A 17,553-nucleotide genomic window follows, 5' to 3' on the forward strand; every position below is an offset into this window, starting at 1 on the left:
TGACTACTAAGCTGCAATAACCCAAATGCTGTATTTAGGAGAAAACATTTGTAACTGTATCTTTCATTATGAAACCATGTCCCTTTGTTCTTCTGTGTCATTTCTCTTTGCATAATGCTGTCAGTGTTATTTTCCCCTACATTGACCTTCTGGTGAGTCCATATTTCTATACCCATTTTAGCTAACACTTAATGTTTTGAATGTCCTTTATTTGATTTCCCTGTGTATTAATGGCTGCAAACCTCCTAAGTGTGATGAGAGTTACGTGGGCCTCTGTCTGGTCTAATAAGCGCACTTCGTTGAACGCTGGCTTGAGCCCTCTCATCTCAGGTCTGTTTGAAGTGCTGCCTGCACACATGGGGGAAACTGTATGCATCTGATCTCCATGATTGCATGCAACGTTAAGTTCCTCATTCTACTTCCTGTTACAGGGTTTTTTGTGTGTGGTTTGAAATAGAATTTGTTTCTTAACGCTGCGCTTAAATTATTTTTTCAGAAAGGCAAATTATGTTTCTCAAAAAGCATTCCTATGAAATTTGGAGAGGAAAAGTGATGAGGTAAATTTCTATTAAGCGGTGGTGACACATGACAAAAAATATCAGACTTAACTAGTCTTCCTGTTAATTTAGTTTAAATGTCATATGTGTTTTTAGTCGGTCACGTAATTTTCCCATCGCTGCAAACTGCCCTTTGAGGCATACAAGGTATAGGAATACTCGTAAAATGAATGGTGGCAATTATTATTCAAGTGAGGGGGTACCAACCAAGGTATGCATGGCTCTCGAAAGCTGGTTACCATGTGAGATTTAATTGCATTGTATATTTCTGAAGATTTCTAAATTTTAACAGAATACAATAGTGAAGCTCCCGTGGAGGAGAAAAAAATGGTACTTAAAAATTACAGGGACTGAACTGAGTGAGCCCATTGATATGCATTTCTTCACAATAGAGGGCGTTTATTCACATTTTGGTTCTGGGTTGTGAAAAACCCTGAGGGGTTTTTCTGCCCCATCTGTATTCATGAGCATTGATGGAAAATAGTAGTCACCTGCCCTTATTAGAGAACTCTTTCGAAAGATGTGGAATTTACTGCTATTTAAAGCAGAGGGTCCGGTGTCTCTGCCTTCACAAGAAGGAAAATAAAGGTCAATTTAAGACTTCAAGCTGCTCCAATTGTTTTTTGATCAGCTTGCCAGGTTTTTTGTTTTGGATTTTTAGATTCTTTTTGTAGGGGAAGAAGGGTGTCACCCAGATAGACATTGCTGGATTATGAAGAACCCATGAGTTAATAATTATGTTTAGTTTTTTATAGATTTTTTTCCTTCTAAATTGTGGCTGATTTAATACATCCTAAGTCCATTTTGGAAACCTTTAAGCTCTGCCTGTAAATATCTTGGAGAAGTCAAATGTCACAAAACTGTCCCTCTTTTCATCCCTCCTGGCCTACTAGGACATGCTCATTTATCAGAGGCCCTTATGAGCTTTTTTTGTCTGTCTCAAAGCATTTGCCAGGTTCTGCCTTGTATTATAGTTACTAATTAACTTTCTTCTCTTCTTCCCCACTCTACCCTCCCACACTCTAGAATCTGGAGTGTAGCTGATAAACCACTTGAAGGCAGAGGTTATATATTCTCTTGCTCTTGTGTCCTCTGAGTCCCTAGTGTCCTACTTTGTACCTGGTGACATTGTGTAAAGTTGAGGATTTGACCTGGAGCAGCAGAGGTATTTCCCTGAGAGGTCAGACCAGGAGTGAAGAGGGCCTGGGGCAGGCAGGGTGTCTGGACTTTGATGAGTCCATTCAGAAGGCCTCAGTTCTCCCAGTAACTCTCAGGTGGCCTTGCACATGCTTTCTCTGAGCCTCTCTCCCCTCAGTTCAAAGGAGGGATGCCTGCCTTGACCGTCTCTCATGGATGTTGTGAGATTCAACTGGTCAAATGTCCAGGAAAGAATGAGCCTACAGTAATGCTCCCAGAACTCACGTTAATATAATGTTCTAATAACTGGATCTCTTACCCCATTTAGTGGCAAACTTCAAAAAAAATTAAAAAGAGGTTAACCATTGGGGATTGAGAAAATTTTATTAAAGTTTTACCCTACCAAATAGTATAATAAACATCATGAGGTTATTCTTGATCATTTAAAATCTTCTTGGTCTGTCAGTTATTCTTCTGTATTATAAGAACAATACCCTCAGGATTTATTTAGCAGCACGGTAGATCCTTGCCTCAATACTAAATAACCCCAACCTATTAGGTTTTGAGTGCGTATGTCTTTTTAAAAATTTAAACTTTTTAAAATTATACTTTACTTTTGTTCGAGGGGGGATAGTTAATGTCTTCTCTCAATCCCAGTATGTCAGTAGCTACTTCTTGTACTTACCGTGAAGTGTCCCTGTCTTTTAGTTGCTGTTTCTAATCTGTAGGGGGTTGGGAAGCAGGAAAATGAAGCTGATAATAAATCATGTAGAGTGAGAAGAAATAGCTTCTGAGTCGGTTCCAGGGCGTATTCTACAAGAAGAGCGAGTGGGCTTTACGACACTTCCTCAGCTTTGGACACCACTTGTTCGCTTCCCGACTGTCTGCCATGCTCTAGATGACTGAGGCTGAGAGAGAAGCAACCTCTGTGTCAGTGAGGTACATACTGTCTCAGAAGTGGGTGTGTTTGTATGAGGCCTAAGTGTCCCTTGAATCTGGTATAATGAAGTCTTAGAAGTTGGTTAGAATTAACTTCTAGGTTATTGACGTCTTTGTCATGTTTGGAGGTTGGGGGAAGTAAACTTGAGATACAGAAACCCCTGAGTTACCTGCATGGCTAATCCTCACCGAGTTGAACTGTGTTAAGACTAAATTCCGAAGGGCTCTTTCCAATGACCTCTATCAAAACTGACATGTTGAGGAGACCCAGCAGAGACCCACAGAGTCAGATATAAAGAATGTGAAAGTCTCAAGGCAACCACATCCCTTTTGAAACAGGAGCCTCCTTCTGTTCAACTCATTAATTGTGGCAGTGAGGGACTCCGGTTTCATTTGGGTCATGTCCACTGATACCCTAAGGGAGAGGAGAATCTCGGAGTTGGGGTCCCTAAACACAGCAGACCGGATCCATTTCTCTGATGCTGGCCAGCTGCACAGGTCCTGCAGGGAGGCAGGCTCCTGGGCCTCCTGCTGTCACCCCCACCCTACCACTTGGCTGGTTGGGTCACTCTCATGGCCAGTTGCTTTGCGTGAAATACGGCCCTGTTTCTCTGTGAAAGTGGTGAGAACAGTCACCTCCATTACTAGTCCTATTAGTAGTGTTAACTACCACTTGCTGACTACCTAGCAAGTCCCAGGAAGTTCTAGACACTTTGCATAACTCTCATTTTATCTCCCTAAAGCCACTATGAGGGAGGCGGTAGTATAAATAACATAAAATACATGCAGTGCCCTTAGCAGTACCTGCCTGATTCCCTGTGACAGTTCCTGAGACTATGAGCTCCATGGTGGCTCTATCACCGGGGCCTAGGATAGGGCCTGGCCCATAGCAGTGGCCCAGTAAATATCTGTTGAATGAATCCTAAAGATGAGTTGTTAGATATCCAGTTTTTCAAGTGGAACAAACTAAAACTTGGAGAGGTTTGGTAATTGAGCCAATTCACAGTGGCTGAGCCAGAGTCAGGACCTAGACCCAGCTGCCCCAGCTTAGAGCTTTCACTCTTCACCCTTCTCCTGCCCACCCTAAAAGGAAAGCATGATTCTGGTAGGAAATAGTAGATGCCAGGGTGGGAGATGCCCCTGAGGGGGAGAGGCTTGGGTATGTGCTGTTTGTGGGCTGGCTGGTTGGGAAGATGGCCTTGCCCCTGGTAACTGAAGCTGGATGCCACGGTGCCTGAAGCCCATCTCTGACTCTGGCAGAACCTAGTTCTCCTTCCTCCCCCAGGCTTTTCTGTGATTCATCAGCTATGAAACCTAATTAGCACAATTTATAATTCTGTAATCTTTTAGTCCTTCATTGATTGTACCACCCTGGCTCTTTAGCAGATGCCCTCCCTTCCTGAACAGACTTCTGCTCTGGCTCCATAAATATGCTGATTTTTAGTCTGTGTGATCTAAAGGAATATGATTTTAGAAAGCAATTTCAAGTAATCAAAATGAATGTGGTAGAGAAATCACATATTCTTTAGGAGAGAGTGGTAAATTGCAAGCATATGCTATTTTATGACATATGAATCTCAGTGGATTCCTCTCCTTTGCACTGATTTGCATGAATCAGACATATGATTGGTTTCCTTCGTTGTTTAGATAACTAACAAGGTTCGCTGCTTTTCCCCATTTAATTCAGAAGTGGTTTTTATCTGTCACTATATTTAATCTCCTAGGCAACGTTGTGTAATGATGTCTAAAGAGACCCATAGCAGCACAAGTTATAAATTTACCAACTTTGTATTTACATACAGGATTCTGTATAAATAGGCACCACGTTATTAAACTGCAATTATGATGAGAAGAAATACCATCTCTCCCTTCTGCCGCATGGTGATGTCATGTAAATTTAAGTTATAGAAGAATGTACTTGACCATAAAGAAAACTATCTTATCCCTTTAACCAAAGTAATATCCCAATTCTGAGTATTCACTTAAGTGAAACTCAGGTTCTTTCCTACTTCAGTCAGGGTAATTGTATTTTTAAGAATTCGGGAGAATGCTTCCCAAGGTTCTTTTATTCTTTGTGTTTGCTATTGATTTCTATTTGTTTATAGAATTACAGGGGCCTTGGGAGATAAATATATAACCTATTCCTGCCTCAAGCAAGACTGTATTTCAAGTCATCTTCGAAAGGTAGTTTACTCTCTTCTAGAATATGTTAAGAGATGAAAGCATCTTTGGGACATTGTTACAGAGGTTCATTTACTTGGAAAGTTTTTTCTAGTACCTAACCTAACGTCTTTCTCTTCTGGTCTTGTTTAGAAAACTTAAAGGAGCTAAGAATTCAAAACCTATGTTTTTCTGAGTTTATAAAGAGGGTTTTGCTGTGTAGTTTTCCCCCTCAAGGTTGAATAAATATTGATATTAGTGTCGGTGACACTGGCGTGTAAAATGATCAGCCTATTTTCCCTTTAGTGCTTTAGAGAAATAAAAAGGGAAGAAAAACAGGTTATATGACTCACTTCAAGGCTGTTAGATGCTAACAAATGGTTCTGGAACCTTGTAGATGGATTTGCTTCCTTAAGGCTGTGGAAACTATTTTGAATTTCTTTTGAATTGTTTATTTTTAGGTGCATTTTGACCAATTTAAAGAAGCATTAATACTTATCTTGTCTAGAACTCTATCAAATGAAGAACACTTTCAAGAACCAGGTAAGGACACTAACTTTTCTTCTCTTCCTTCTGCTTTAAAATTTGTCCAGGGAAGAATTTGGGGACCTTAAAGCATGTCTGTGAAAGCTTTGGGGCATCCTCCTCCCACAGATTGAGTGGTTATTTTTGGTCTTTTGACATGGTCATAAAAGCCTTGCAGCTGTTGCACACTAAGATGAGCCTTCTCTACCACAGCGGCGAATTGTGGAAGAAATCACTGGATTGTTCCTAGATGTGTCAGATGGTGTGGCCAAAACTCATTCTAAGAATGAGCAGAGGTGGGGCTGAATGGTACTTCCTCCCTCCTCATTTCCTGTGAAAGAGGAACAGTATGAACTGGGGGGGGGGGGGGAGTTTTGTCTGAAAGAACAAGGTTGGTCAATGAAGAGATAATTTTATTCAGTCCTACTGAGTGGATAGCCCTCTGTTACAGACCTTATCACATTACATTATAATTGTTTTTCTATCTCCTCTCGAGTGATAGTTCCTTATGGTCCATGTTTGTTTGTTGTTGTATCTTTAGTGCCTAATAGGATGTTTAGCACATAGTAAGTATCCAATGAATGTTATGAAATGAAAAATTATACTTCACTGATTTTTTTAAAGGCACCATAGATTATGATACATCATCATTTTATATATCTCTAAAAAGAAAAATTATTCTCAATTATAATGGTAAAATGCCATTGTTTGTAAGACACATAATAATTTCAGAATATTCTAATCTAGGGGTGTGTGGGGGGAGGCTATGTCTTAGAATCAATGAAATATGGTAAATATTTAAAGGGAAGTCTAAAACAGCATTGAAATTTATATTATAATACAGTCCGGTTTTATAAAAAAAAATCGGTGGTTATTAGGGGCTAGGATTAGAGGTTGACTATAAAAGGCACAAGGGAATTTTGGGGGTGATGAAACTGTTTTATATCTTGATTGTGGTGGTGGCTACAGATTTTACCAGTGTTTGTAACCCATAGAGTTGCTCACTAAAAAAGAGGACACTAAAAATATAGTCCAGTTCTGAGACTGAGGAGAAATCATGGACATTTTGTCACTATAAGGAGTCACTCAGTGTGACCTATTTAGAAGAAGCACACATGGGAACTCACGTCTTATCCTCACTGGTGATCTAGTTCTTCATTGTATATTCTGAAATGCTCCAGATTTGTGTCATATGTATGAACTCTGCATTTAGCAGTGTTTTGGATTCCAGATTGAGTCTCCCCCTTTTTGCTAAGGTTATTGCCAACTCTGAGGCTTTCCAGAGCTCTCTGCAAGCCCCCAGTGAGCCTAGGAGGGAGGTTATTACATTCTAGATATTTTCCAGACAAAAAGTAGAATTTCTGTAGGTGACCACTGCTGGAACATGAACTTTTGTTCTTATGGGGTCTCACATTTTACTGGCAGTTTTGCTTTTTAAAATTTGTCATCTTGGGAATTCCCTGGCAGTCCAGTGATTAGGACTTGGCGCTTTCACTGCTGGGGCCCAGGTTCAATCCCTGGTCAGGGAACTACGATCCTGCGGCCAAAAATAAATAAATAAATAAAAATTTAAAATCAAGGTTGTCATCTTTTTTTAAAAAAAATTAATTAATTTAATTAATTTATTTCTGGCTGTGTTGGGTCTTTGTTGCTGTGCGCAGGCTTTCTCTAGTTGCAGCAAGCAGGGGCTACTCTTCGCTGCAGTGCGCAGGCTGCTCATTGTGGTGGCTTCTCTTGTTGTGGAACACGGGCTCTAGGCACAAGGGCTTCAGTAGTTGTGGCACACGGGTTCAGTAGTTGTGGCTCGCGGGCTCTAGAGCGCAGGCTCAGTAGTTGCGGCGCGTGGGCTTAGCTGCTCCGTGGCATGTGGGATCCTCCCGGACTGGGGCTCTAACCCATGTCCCCTGCATCGGCAGGTGGATTCTTAACCACTGCGCCACCAGGGAAGCCCCAAGGTTGTCATCTTGATGACAATAGTGCAAAATCTAGGGACCCTGACTAGAGCTATGGTGACATTACCACATCTGTTTTATTTCATATGAGCATAGGTAACATAAGCTTAAGTTCAGTGTTCTTCTGTACTCCTATAATATGGGTTTGGAATGGGCAGTGCTACCACTAGTCCACGTGGTCCTTTTGCCGCTTTTTCTTCAAAACATCTCCTGTCACCTGCCAGAAGATTGTCATAATAAATGTACAGATTGATGTGACCACAGATGTGAAGGGTGCCCCATAGAGGGCTCTGAATAATGGGGAGGTAGACAATGGCTGGCTGAGCTTGGTAACAGCTGGGAAGTAAGGTTTATGAATTCAGCTCCAGGCGGTAGTTTCACAGTTGTGTATTTGCCTCAGTGCTGTGCAGGCTGAGGCCATCATTTGGACCAGTCTTCCAGGGGGACACGCAGAAGGATTTTTATAGTTCACCGTGTGCTCCATCCTGTGGGTGGGCTGCAGCAAACCTTTGTTACAGAGCTGCCCCAAATCAGTGTAATGAAGCAGCAAAGGAATTATAGCATTTCATCCAGCGAGTATGCGACTTCCTAACGTTTGGCCTGGCAGCATAAAATCTAGGGTTGAGCCTGTGCCTTAAGAGTGTTTTATCTCATATGAGGCTGGGAGTCATTCCTTCTTTGTTCCTGAGAATCTCTGCTTTTTCTGTCTTTTGCCCATCGCTCCCTGGCCCTTCCAGTTGTTTTGGGGGATCGTGCATTGCTTTCCACTAAGATCTTCTCCCACCCACTTGAAAATGTGACTCCACCCCCATAGGCTGCTTGGCTTGGCTGGCAAGAGACAGAGAAAGAAGGATCAGGACTCAGATGCTGTGTATCAAGAGGCCACTTGAGTTCTCCCCCTCCTTCCCCTTTATGAAAATAACTATCCCTTAAATCATAGACCGTATGATTGTAGGGCTGGAGCAAATGCTGCCATTTTATCCATGAGCAAATTGAGGCTCAAAGAGGGATGTGGCTTAGTTGAAGTCTCACAGATAGTAGCATAGGAGGATGCTGACACTGTATCACCAAGGGATGGGACTCCAGGAGGCTTTGGCTGGAGGATATTAACCCTCACATGGACGAGCTGGGGGCAACAGTCCTCAGTCAGTGCAGCCTGGCCAGAAAGATTCTGACAAGCGGCCAGAGGCAGAAGGAAGGAGCAAATAAGAGCAAGTTTCACCTGATCGTTAGTGACAGGGATGCCTGTGTCCTCAGCATTATTTGGCTGTTCAGTACTTAATTCATCTTCTACCGTAAGGGGCCAGGGCTGTTGTATTTTTGTCTTGCCTTTTCAAATCAGTGGACCTCCTGGACTTTGAGAGAAAAGGTTACCCTTAAACTATGGAAGGTGACTGCAAAAATAGGAGGGCCATTGTGCACAGCCTTAGACATTGAGTGGGTCATGAATTGCTATTGTATAACATCCAAGATTTTTATAAGTTAAAATGATCAGATGTTGCACCTGACTGTAATATGGAAAATCCAGCTTGATGAGGTAGAAAGACCCTTGAACCAGGAGTTATGAAATACTGGCCCTGCTCCTCTAATTGGGTGGCCTTATACGTCACAACCTCTGTGGTCTTCAGTTGCCTCGTATGTGAATGTAGTTGTACTGGAAAATAATTAAAATCCATTCAGCTCCAAGATTCAGTTTGTTGTCTCCTAATATCTAAATGACATCTACACTTATGAGAAAGCTAGCTTTGTGTTTCCATAAAATTTCACCCAACATAAATTGACACTATAAGGGTCTGCTTCCTAAGGACAAATGCCCAGTATAGTTCATGCTTTCATATTCTTCTAATAAAAGGCAGTTGTATATAAATAATACAAAAACAAAGCTATAATAGGATGTCAGAGGAGATGGAATTAAGTTATTATTTATGTAGTCTTGGGTTGTGCCATTTATAACGTCTCTGCCATTTATAATTTTATTTTTAAAATTAGAGGGTACGAACTAGATGATTTTCAGCATCTTTTTAACGCTGATGTGTATGATTCTAAGACTCCTAGGAGAGTTTTTTCCCTAAAACAACAATAGTACACAATGAAAAGTATTGCAATTCAGATAAGGTCAGAAAAATGGGTTGGGGATGTAGAGAGTCCTTTGTAAATTCCAAACTGATTAACATCACCAATGGCATAGCTCCCTCATGTCTATGTGTACAATTTAATTTTGAAACTATTTTCCTAGAAAAAGAGGACACCTTAATTATTAATTAGTTATTCAGCTTGCTATGGCTTTGGATGATAGGATTTTTATAATGGAAATGCTGGCACAGTCTCTAAGCTACATGGCACCAACATGCTGTCTGGATCTGTTCTCCAGAGATTTTGTCCTTGTTTGATGCATCTTACATTAGATTTGTGTTCTGTAGTAGATGTTAGCATAATGCAGGAAGCTCTTTCTTTCCCTCATGTGGTTAATGTAAAATATCTTTCCTTTGTTTATTTGGTGATGGAAAACTCAGGTTTGGGAAAACCAAATCATTAGAAAAAAAGGCACGGCAGATGATTGTTTTTTTCTTTCTTTCTTTCTTTTTTTTTGGTAATAAACATTACTAATTCCAGAAACTGCCCTGTTTCTAGTTATTTTCCTTATATTTTGGGAAGCTATAAGTATAATAAACAAATATCTCTTCCTTCACTCAGCAAGGCAGGTCTCATGGCCAGACAGTGGGCTAGATCCTGGTTTGCAGTGATTGAAGATTTGTGCTTGCAGCTGTATTCGGAGTTGAACTGAACTGTGGCTGAGGACCCTGTTTTTAGGAGATATACACAGATGGCCCAACAGGCATGTTCTCTTGTCCTTTCTCTGGTTGAGTAAGGGCTTAGTCCTCGGTTCCTTTGGTATGTATGAGATGCTGACAGTGAGCACCAGAAAATTTCTTCAAAAATTAAAAGTAAGGTAAAATCACTACCACTAACCACCACCACTATCAAAAGAGGGTGTGAGGACCCATTTCCTAAGGTCAGAGGGAACTGGAAACATTCACACCCACTGGTGGTCATGTAAAATGATAAAACCTTCCTAGAATTATGTAAAACAATAAGTACCACAAAAATGCCTTTGGCCAATCAATGCCACTCTCAGATTTTATGCTATGGAAATAATTATGGATGTGCATGAAGATGTGTGTGTAAGGATAGTCATTTAAAATAGTAAAAAAAAAAAACCCAAAAAACTATATATATATATATATATATATATATATATATATATATATATATATATATATAAAGAATAAATATATATTTTTTAACATCTTTATTGGAGTATAATTGCTTTACAATGGTGTGTTAGTTTCTGCTTTACAGCAAAGTAAATCAGTTATACATATACATATGTTCCCATATCTTTTGCGTCTCCCTCCCTCCCACCCTTCCTCCCACCCTCCCTATCCCACCCCAAGAATAAATATTTGACACTGTATTTTGGTTAGGCAAGTTATGATGTATCTGTGTAATCAAAGACTAAGCAACTATTCAACTGTCCTATAGAAGAATACTTATTGTTACGATATTACAAGGAGTAAGAAGGCACTCTTTTAAAAATATGTGTATGTGCAAAAAAGATACTCCTGTTATTTAAAATTAAATAAATAGGGCTGGTGAGAATTTTGTTAATGAAACAGTTTGCTTGGGAGTTGTGCTGATGTAAGTTTATTTCAATTACAGTGTATGAGAAGGTTTCCAAACTGGGGACATGAATATGGTAGTTTTCTACAGGGAGTCTTAGAGAATTGGTGTGTCCTCTCATGTCAGCCCATTGACGAAGGGAAAGGAGATGACATGGAATAGAAAATTAGGGCATGAATGAGATGGAGGCAGCTTCAGTTTCTGAGATGAAAGACTGGATGTCGTCACTGTGTGTTCGCCAGTAATCTTACCCATAGCGACAAATGAGGTCAAGGAATCTACTGCGGGCCTGGGGGCTGTGAGGCTCTCCCTGACTCTGCTCTGCTGGCTTTGAGCCACCGCTGACCCCCAGGAGTCTGGGTGGGAGGACACTATCCAGGGCAGGAGCTACCTGACAGAATAGTGACCTTGCCGCATGGAACTCCTGTTGTTCTCCCTTCCTCCAGATGAGGAGACCAAGCCTCAGGACGTTAGGTACTCCTCACCTTGATAAGGACAGAGGGTCCAGGTCTGTTTGAATTCAGAGCCCACAGGCTCTTTCCATGAAGCACTGCTGACCTGGAAAGCATTCAGTCCAGCTGGGTAGGTAATTCTAACATGTAAAATGCTTTTAGAAAAATATGACCATGATCATTAAATCGGGAGCTATCAACAGTATGGGTTACACTAAATTCATAGAAAAAAACATTGCATGAAACTTGTGCCAAGTAGTTACTTGAAAGAAATGAGTTTTGAGTTGAGCCTTGAACAATGGGGAGGATTCAGTTAGGTGATAAGTGAATCTCTGCCTTTATCCCCCAAATGGCTCAAGATGCAGGCAGGCTGATCCTCCTGGGAAGAAAATTGGGGAACAATCACATCATCATTATCAACTTGAAGAGTTTTTTGTTTGTTTGTTTGTTGTTGTTTTTTTTTTTTTTTTTGCGGTACGCGGGCCTGTCACCGTTGTGGCCTCTCCCGTTGCGGAGCACAGGCTCCGGACGCGCAGGCCCAGCGGCCATGGCTCACGGGCCCAGCCGCTCCGCGGCATGTGGGATCCTCCCAGACCGGGGCACGAACCCGTATTCCCTGCATCAGCAGGCAGATTCTCAACCACTGCGCCACCAGGGAAGCCCATCGAAGAGTTTTTCTTATTGACAGACCTTCACCTGCTCTAGGGCTTAGATAGACCATCTGATCAGACCAGTCAGCCCTGGGGATTGCCAGACCACAACCATCCACCATCCTCAGCACCCTTGCAGGGTGCTAACCTTCCCCTTGACGCTTCCTTCCAGGCAAGGCTAATCAGAACCACCTTATTACCTTTGTGCCCAGAAGCCCCTGTGTTCCTGCAGGAAACATCACTCAGATTGGTAAGAATTGATGTGAAGACTGCTCCTAAAATTCTGTCATTGCATCTGGGGAGGACCTGAAAGCTCCAGTTGACATCTGCATCTCGTGTGAAGATTCTGGAAGAAAGGCATGATTGGGGAGTGGGGTGCTAGTGGCTTGGAAGCAGCTGCCTTGGCAAGGGCTGTGTGCACACAAAGTGTTGGGGTGAGGAGCCTGCCTGCTGATGGTCCCTGCAGAGGCAGGGCACACTGGGAAGCAGAAGGAATGGCTGATAGTGTCCGAAGGCTTTCCGGGTGTCTTTTTTTATGTCATTCATTCTCTCTTGGCTTCTCTTCTCCCCTAGCTTCCTTGGGACATCTCCCTCCCCATCCCTTCTTCTTTCCACTTCTCCAACTCACCTCCACCCTCCTCTCCTCTCCTTCTTGGCCCCTCACTCCATTCTTCTCCTACCTCTTGGTCCCCAATCCATCAGTTCTTCCTGCTTCCCCTCCCCCATCCCCACATAGGCCTCCAGCTCTCTGCCTGTCTTCTGTCCCTCACCCCCTTCCCTTGCTGTTGGTCTCAGTCTCTCTTTCTGTCTCCTTCTGTGTTGGTCTCCCCTTTGATTCTTTTCTTCCCTTTTCTCTTGTTTAGTATCAGGTGTGGGTTTGCACTCTGACTGTGTAAGCCCTGTGCAACGGTGAGTTCAGAGTAGGCGAGGAGGTGGGAGGTGCAGAGGGGCTGGTCGTGCTCATTTGCTGCGTGACTGCCTCTTCCAGGGAAGCTTCGTGGGGGGCTTGTCCTGAGGTTTACACGTGCTTCGTTTTTGACTCCTTATTTTCAGAGGGGTTTCAGGAATCCTGTGAGTTCAGCAGAAATGTAGTATAGAGGACCTCAGGTGATCCCCCTGTGCCCAGGTCCTTTGGAAGGGGGTGGGGTCTCTGGGAATGATTTCCCAGGTTAACGAAATGGGGCAGGAAGGGAAGTAGAAAGCAAGGGGGTCTACGTGAGCAATTCCAAAACAAGAAGATCAGCACTGTAAAGGCAGGGCTTTCTTCTTCATCCTGGAAGTATCCTCAGGTCAAACAGGGAAGTTTGAATCAAAAAGTGATAAAATATCCATCTTATCCCCCAACAAGTACAATAGAATGCTTTGCCCATGGCAGGTGTCTGATAAATATAAGTTAAATGAATCCACCTAATACTGGAGTGCATCTTTGGAACTCACCTTTAACTTCCCATGTATGTGCTGAGGATGGCACCTCATCCCATGTCCTAAGCCTTGTGTGTTTCAAGAAAAGCATTGATGGAATAAATAGTGTTTAGGTTTTTGGGTAACGATTTCAGCTTCCTCTTGGGTCCTCATTGCTTTGCCTTTGGTCATTGGAAGAACTGAGCGTTCCAAGTGACCATCCACATCACACAGGTGGCTGGGGCAGTTCTGGGAGAGAGTACAGAGGGGAACTGCCCTGCTCAGTTAGAGGGGGGAAGGGAGGGAGAGGCGGAAGGACAGTTGGGTGGCTGGTTGCTTTCCCTGCCTGCAGCTGGCCTGTTCCGAGTGGTCATTCTCATTAACATTGAATTTCAATTTTTCTTTCATTATAAGTGCAAGACCTTTCTGGTCACAAGTCATACGTGTGCACTGTGGTTCATCCTGATTCTGGAAAGTGAACATTATCACACCTCTGGAGTTTCTCTTCTTGGTGCATCTCATTGTGAGCTCTCCAGGGTCTCCAGGAGTCTAAGACTCCTCTGGGCAGGCTGGGCTTGTCTGCTTTCCTTCAAATCTCATTTGTATTTTTATGTAGTGATGCCAAATAGGGAAAATGGAAAATAGGAAAGAAGGGGAAATGGCTTAGAAGCTTGACAATCCAGGTAGAATCATAAGTATACATTCAAGGAAATAAAATACTGAAAGCACAAGCAGTCCTTTATATTTTGGGTTTTTTTCCACTGGCATTTCATGTCCCTCCTTGGAGCTTATGATTGGTGCAGTTACTTACACTTATGTTAAAGGAAGCTGTATGTAAATAATTTCATTTCTTAATAAATTAAATAACCCTATATTATCTGGCATAGATAAAATTGTTCCAGGATAAACCCCTGAAATGCATACATTACATCTGGATGTGCTCATAAAGTAAAGAAACTTTTCCCCAGGGCTGCGGTTTGGCAAGTCTTTGTTGGGCATGGTAAGGGAGGGGTAAGGCATTCTTTAATTTGGGTGGGCAAGAGTGTCTTGAAATCCCCACTAAGGCCTCCTGTTTGGTGGACTGCTGCTGTGCACTTGTAAAGCCCTGCTTGAGATTCATAAGGAGAACACTGGAGTTTTCAAAGGCTTAGCACAACAATGCCTGTTGACCATGAATGTTCTCTCTGGATCTCCTTACTTAATGTCTTTCTTCGCCTTCTTATCTTGTAAATACAATGAGGCTGATGCTGTGAATAAAAGAAGGCTGTATGAGTGTGTTCAAGTCTAAAATATAACTATTTGTAATTGGTCTGATTAGTGTAATTCTTTATTGTATGGAAGTTTTGTGAAATTTCTTACGAGGAAACTTTTATGCGCCATTTTTCCTTTGTGCTAGTATCTTTATTCAAAAAGATTCTACATTTTAATCGATTTCTCTAGAAATTGACTTTGTGATGTATGTACATTCTGTGAAAGATATTAACTTCGAGTTTTAAGAATTTAAAGTTCCTGGCAATGCAAAAATAAGTAAGTGTATAAATAAACCAAAACTCCACAGGATCCCTGTTTCACAGTCTGTTATCTTTCATTGCTTAGAAAAAGAGCTATTTCAAATCTACCACTGCTCCCTACACAACATGAAATATTTAGTAGTAAATATTTCATCCACAGGTGGATTTTGGATTAAATCTCAGTGGGTTGTGTTTTGTTTGTTTGTTTGTTTGTTTGTTTTAACACTGTGGCTTTGCCCCACTGCTTTTTTTCCTCTGAAAAAGTGCAGCATACATTCAGAGTTCCTTTGCCACTTCCTTCCTCAGACCATGACTTATGTTCTCATACTGGGAAAATCCCACATTCCATTTTCTGACGTTATACATTTTCCCTTTAATCTTTTCCAAACCCCCATCATCACTAATGGTGTATCTTGTTGTCTGCCACTAAAATTTAAGAATATGTAATAAATTAAGGATGGTTCTACATTGCCTTTTATCTGACTAGCATCTGTGGGTGTCAGCTGCCAACAAGTAGCTCGGGTGTCTGGGCCGCTCCTGAATGCTCACAAGCTGACACACTGTCTTCTGATAAAAGGTACCTTCAAATATGCATGCGACTTTCAATATAACTTTTGTGTGCTTGAACACTTCCTGTAAGAGAATCGCTCGACCTAGTAAAATGACTTGGCTGGGACTTTGAAAAAGCTGGATATAAATATTGCTAGAAATTATAGAGCAAGCATAAATACTTCACTCTGAGCTTTGCCAAGCATTTTCAGGATGTTTCTGACCACAATTGTGAAACCTAAGCTTATCCCAGAGGAAGGGCATGGGAGCGGGAAGGACAAAGTTAGTCACGCAGGATCACCAGTCCTCCCAGGGAGGCTACAAAGCAATAGCTACCCCCTAACATGGTTTCAGTGGTGATAAAGGAAGGGTTTTGTTCTTTTAGTTCTTATCTAATCAATTAACCCTTGTTTTGAGGATCTGTGTACAGCCCTCATCTAAAAATCTACATGTCTGAGTTCAGACATACCTTGTTAAGACTGTCATGTTCAAACAGAACTCATATTATGTTCTCCAGAGAGACGGTATGTCCATGTGGGTGATAAGAACTGAAATCAAAGCATTGCCAGTCTTATATTTTAATGGAATATCTTGTTCTCCTAATTCTATTCAAGGTGCTAAAAAAAGTGTGTCTCTAAGCTGACATTTCTAATGAGTGAAGTATTTATTTTATTGCTCTAAAGCTACCATTGTAGAGAAAGGTTAGTATGTGGTGGTGATGGTGGTGGCGGTCGTGGCGGTGGTAGTGGTGGTGATGGTGATGGTGATGGTGGTGGTGGTGGTGGTGATGGTGATGGTGGTGGTGGTGTTCCTGATGGTGATGGTGATGGTGCTGATGGTGATGAAGGTGGTGGTGATGGTGGTGGTGTTGCTGATGGTGATGGTGGTGGTGGTGATGATGGTGTTGGTGGTGATGAAGGTGGTGTTGGTGTTGTTGTTGTTGGTGGTGGTGGTGATGATGATGGTAGTAGTGGTGGTGATGGTGGTGGTGGTGGTGATGGTGGTGGTCGTGGTGGTGGTGATGGTGGTAGTGCTGCTGATGGTGGTGATGGTGGTGGTGGTGGTGATGGTGGTGGTGGTGATGGTGGTGGTGGTGGTGGTGGTGGTGATGGTGATGAAGGTGGTGGTGGTGGTGTTGCTGATGGTGATGGTGGTGGTGGTGATGGTGCTGATGGTGGTGGTGGTGATGGTGATGAAGGTGGTGGTGGTGATGGTGGCGGTGGTGATGATGGTGTTGGTGGTGATGAAGGTGGTGTTGGTGGTGGTGGTCATGGTGGTGGTGATGATGGTGGTGGTGCTGCTGATGGTTGGTGATGGTGGTGGTGGTGCTGATGGTGGTGGTCGTGGTGATGGTGGTGGTGGTGGTGGTGGTGGTGGTGGTGGTGGTGGTGGTGGTGGTGATGGTGATGGTAGTGGTGGTGATGGTGGTAGTGGCGGTGGTGGTGGTGGTAGTGGTGGTGGTGGTGGTAGTGGTGATGGTGGTGGTGCTGCTGATGGTGGTGATGGTGGTGGTGGTGCTGATGGTGGTGGTCGTGGTGGTGGTGATTGTGATGGTGATGATGGTGGTGGTGATGGTAGTGGTGTGGTGGTGGTGGTGGTGGTGAAGGTTGAACCTGAGACATGTTCTGCTGAATGCTGAAGTCCTTCAGGGTCAAGAGATGACTGTCCCCTTATGCACATTCCTTTTATTTTGTACAACACAAAGCTCATGAAGAGAAAAGAACATAATATATTATTTTCTTAATGCAGTTTTGCATTTGCTATTTTATTCCACAGCTTTTAATTTTATAACGAGATCTTGATGACAAGTTTCATATGAGCAGTGAGCTGTCATTAATTGATTAGGATCCACTGTGTCAGTTTCTTTGTTCTATCTTCCTGCTTGTCTGATGGATCAGAAAGTGGGATGGTTAACAAAGGACTCACTAAGGTACTAGAGGGGTGTGTTCCAGACTAACTGGTGTGAATGCTAACTTTACAGTGCTGATAAGGTGTTCTTTTTATCATCATTTTCCAATGTGTCTCTGGTAGTATGATCC

General features: G+C 42.5%; 1 protein-coding gene across 10 annotated transcripts in view; it reads left to right on the forward strand.

Moving 5' to 3' along the window:
* Positions 1 to 17,553, forward strand: part of NIN (ninein) — a 113,650-nt gene that overhangs the window by 14,800 nt on the left and 81,297 nt on the right. For 6 of the 10 annotated variants that reach the window (XR_010839560.1, XR_010839561.1, XR_010839562.1 and 3 more), the window contains exons 4-5: positions 5,255 to 5,336; positions 15,453 to 15,542. Coding sequence is in view for 6 of the 10 variants with exons in the window: in XM_059056562.2 (XP_058912545.1) it covers positions 5,255 to 5,336; positions 15,453 to 15,542 (172 nt within the window). In the remaining 4 variants the exon portion in view is untranslated. The remainder of the gene's footprint in view (positions 1 to 5,254; positions 5,337 to 15,452; positions 15,543 to 17,553) is intronic. The other 4 variants (XR_010839563.1, XM_067028478.1, XM_067028479.1 and 1 more) reach the window with 1 other exon arrangement.

This window comes from Kogia breviceps, chromosome 3 (genome assembly GCF_026419965.1).
Source record: "Kogia breviceps isolate mKogBre1 chromosome 3, mKogBre1 haplotype 1, whole genome shotgun sequence".
Taxonomy (NCBI): Eukaryota; Metazoa; Chordata; class Mammalia; order Artiodactyla; family Physeteridae; genus Kogia; species Kogia breviceps.